This window comes from Lottia gigantea (genome assembly GCF_000327385.1).
Source record: "Lottia gigantea unplaced genomic scaffold LOTGIsca_81, whole genome shotgun sequence".
NCBI classification, from domain to species: Eukaryota; Metazoa; Mollusca; class Gastropoda; family Lottiidae; genus Lottia; species Lottia gigantea.
The window spans coordinates 1,166,421-1,170,488 of NW_008710694.1; the positions used below are offsets into that span (position 1 = coordinate 1,166,421).

General features: G+C 33.0%; 1 protein-coding gene across 1 annotated transcript; it reads right to left on the reverse strand.

Annotated features, from left to right (window-relative positions):
* Window positions 1–1,269: 1,269 nt before the first annotated feature.
* LOTGIDRAFT_236452 (hypothetical protein) lies at window positions 1,270–2,631 on the reverse strand. Its single transcript, XM_009067339.1, has 3 exons — window positions 2,514–2,631; window positions 2,040–2,166; window positions 1,270–1,464 (listed from the first exon to the last, which is right to left on the reverse strand). The coding sequence occupies exons 1-3, from the start codon at window positions 2,605–2,607 to the stop codon at window positions 1,332–1,334; spliced, it is 354 nt and encodes a 117-aa protein (XP_009065587.1). The 5' UTR covers window positions 2,608–2,631; the 3' UTR covers window positions 1,270–1,331.
* Between the last annotated feature and the right edge of the window lie 1,437 nt (window positions 2,632–4,068).

Below are 4,068 nucleotides of genomic sequence, written 5' to 3' on the forward strand. Positions count from 1 at the left end.
TGCTAAATACCATTCAAGGACTATGTTGATATGGGAGTCTCTCTATAATGATTATAATGGATCAGATTTGAAGCATAATAAGACCACTTTATTTTAGGGACAATAAATGGTAATTGAAATTATACATTCTGTACTATACATTGAAATTGAAGTCTACCTAAAAATTTAGTGGACTGGCCATGTTATAGTATTCAATTTGACCAGGATGTACATTAAATCTCTTTATTGTACTTTTCCATAATGTATTCTGATGCCTGATCTTTTAGATTGGTTTTGAAACATTATAACCATGAAAATTCAGCATGAATGGATTGTGTCTTGTGCACTATTCAGATTTAGTCACAGGACCGTATCTACAGGGGCACCTGAAAAAATGGATTGCTCCCCTTAAAAAAAACCTGACGACCGACCAATTCCATTTCCATACACCATTGCCCCTCTGGATATATTACTTACCCCTCAAAACAATCATGGTTAGTCAGCTTTTATTAATGAGCATCTTCACAATGTCTTGCTATTATGAAGATGATTTTTGAGTAAACCATACTTGTCATATAGTTTGTAAGTTGACTGATATTGGTAATGATTCTGATAGTACGGTACCGTGGTGTGATATTATATTGTATACAGTCAGGTCTCTTATTACTTGTTACACCCAGAATCGTTGTGTTCATGTATTTCTTTCTATTTTGTAATAAAAATGTGATTATTATAAGTGCTAACCAATTAATCATATTGTATAAAATTTTTGTATTATAGACAATTGTAGAAATATACTATTTATAAATCAGTCGTTTTCATGATATAACAAGTGGGGTTTATGCGAATCATAAGGTGCAGGGGCCACAGAATTGTCAATGATGGAAATATATCAGTCAGTTTTTTTCATGATATAACCAGTAGCGTTTATTAAGGGGGCAAACAGCTTCAGTCTTCAAATGATAAACTTAAAACTTGGGCTAAAGCCGGGGATACCTCGTAATCTGACATGTACTAAGAGGATATTTAGATGCTGGGCAAGTCTGTCTCTTTCATAAAGACTATTATTTCAGTATTCCAGTATCAATATAATACCAATATGGACATAATTTACAGTAACTGTATAAGCAGATGTGGTGATGTCTATCGAAGTTTTTTGAGGTGGCACCAGACTTTAATTTGCTGATTACCATTTGTTATATGTAACAAACAAATGAAGCCAACGTTCTTACGTCCTCACATGCCTTCATGGTATCTCCATAGCGTGCAAGACAAATAATATAGTACCGTGAATTGAGATAAATTTATTTAAACAATATTTCAGAAATTCTGTAGAAATTTGCGTGTTATCTTTAGTTAGGACATGTTTCCGGAATACAATCTTCATTTGGATTGGTGATACTGGCAAACTTATAACAACAGTTAGGCAGTTCAACGAAGCGGCATCCTTGCATACGTCCTGTTTTATGAAGAGCTGAACCGATACTGAAACAAACAGCAAATGTACTTAATATTTCACTTTTAGCTGGGTATGCAAATACTTGATAAGGGGTTGAAAACCAAAACCGACTTTTGGAAGCACTGATTTCTGTGTATCAAATTGCCATATTTTCTACTTTGGTATTGTTCATTGGATATTAGCATAATGATTGTTAATCTTTCAGCGGCATATAAGAAGCACAAGATAGATAGATAAGACAATTTTATGGATAGATACTTGTGGTATATTTATTACTTCAACGTTTGAATGTGGTTCTCACATCGTCATCAGGAATATAATAATAATTTTATCTATCCATAAAATTGTCTTATTTAAAATGATTGTTGTAAACATGATTTTAACCCAGTACCAGCGCCCACTGTTGAATATCAAGTTTGTTACACTTGAAAAGTAATTTTACAAAACCCTAAAGGGTGCTTCGGAGAGTTGGCCCGGTGTCGGCTGTCACCTGTTAATACCTAATCTCTTATGGATGGAAACGGTTTGACATTTTTGTTGTTGTTAAATATGGATATCAGAGCTAGAGAGTTCAGAAATTGGCCTTCAATGCTATACTTACCTTACACAGTTGAGACCATATCTAAAAGAACAATTACAGTCGAAACAATCTGTTGTTCTTAAACTTTCACCAATATTCAAATAATTATCGCCCGCTTTACAATAATATTCGGGTACGCCATTTGCATCTATCAGACAAAAATATCATCATGAGTTTATATTCATTGCGAATATTTGCTTGGGTAATTATAAAACCATATTTTGATACTAGATGGTGAGTATAATTGCAATGTTCTATCTATCATAAAAACCCAATTCTGTTTTCGATGGGTTGCTTCGATGAAAAAGTTATGTTATTCAACTTCCCAACACCGCATAGCTGCCAAAGAAACCACAATACTGCAATACATGTAATTACGCAAAAAATCTAGAAATGAGAGTAAACTAATCAAATGCAGCGATAGGGTTTTATGCAACGAAATGCAAGTTTTTACCAATGGAAAAGTTGTCTTGGAGTAAAAATGAAAATTAATACCTAAAGACATTCGAAGTGGTGCTCCCCATGTGCCTGCGTCAGCCACTACAGCTAGCGATCCCAGAATCAGAACCAAGCAAGTTAAATCAAACATAATGGTAGTTTGCTAGAGGTTGACAGCAAGGCGAACTATTTGGTTGTGACCTATTATATGTAATTGTAAAGATAAACGGAAATTGCCGCGATCTAATAATGAGCTTCTATAGGAAATTTGGGTACTACGTGAATTCGACTACAGTAACCTTTATACACAATTCGGAAATATATTATCACAGTAGTATGAAGTAAAATTTAGTTTTCGAGTCCGAAAATCACAAATGAATCTCTTTTAGTGGAAATCATATTCAAATTAGAATCAGACGTGATGCGGTATTAATTTTGTGGCAACCACGGTCTATATTAAACTTGTGGGAAGACATTCTACATTATATACCATTGCAAATTTACAATAAAATTGAAAACAGACTTGCATATCTGGTTCTTACGATCATTTTTGATCAAGAACGGTATTTCTCAACGTAAATTGATACACTGAGGACAAATTCTAACCGTAAGTCTATTTTGGGGAAACAGGACACATTGACCATAATGTATTTTTGACATTATCTTATCTAACTAAGTTCTCTTCTTTCATTTTAATTAGTCCATACAAAACAATTAATTAGGCCAAACGTAATTAAACTTTAAAGGAACAATTGAAGACTTCCTTTTGTTTTTTGCTTCGGTTCTTTTTAAGTTATTGTTGAGGGAAAATTTTGTGATCAGTTCTTATTTTCTATATTTCTGTTAATGTTTTGTATCTTTCACTCTTTTTTGATTCATCTTATATCAGTTGTTCACATCAATCAAAAAAATAATCATAAAAAACTGTGATATGAAATGCGTCTACAATGTCAGAAAATCTAGGATTTTAATCAAAATCGTTTCAAATTTCCTTAAAATGATAAAATCTTGATGTTGAATTTCTAAAATGGCCTAAATCATCAAGTATACAGATACAGGAAACAGGGTCAAGCAGACGACGTATATATTACAAGACAAAATGGCTAACCGGATTTTACTTCTACCAAACATTTTATTTCTATTATTTGGATTAATTGAACGTTGCGAATCGACGAGGTAAGACTTTACTAAAATATCAGAAGTATGGAATGTAGAGATGTTAAATTTTGGTGGAATTTATTTCAGCGAGTCTGAAGTTTACATCCTTCAAAATTTGTTAAGAAACTTGTACCGAACATCATTGTATCAAATAAAATACAATGATTTGGATTGTAAATTATCAATTTTTCTTTCTCTCCACCATCGTCGGCCCTTAATTTTCTTGTTTATAGTATTTATTTTGTTAATAAAACCTAACATTGTTGGTAACATACCACACGGTCCGAAAACACCCACCTGGTTGTACCACAGACGAGGTTCTCTAAGTTTTAATGGATTTTAATGGACAGCAATCGGGGTTGTTTAGTTGAGACAACTGTATTTCAGGGACTAAAGCAGCACTTTGATTACAATAGGCAGACCTAAACAAAAACTATTATATTTATTTCCTAGT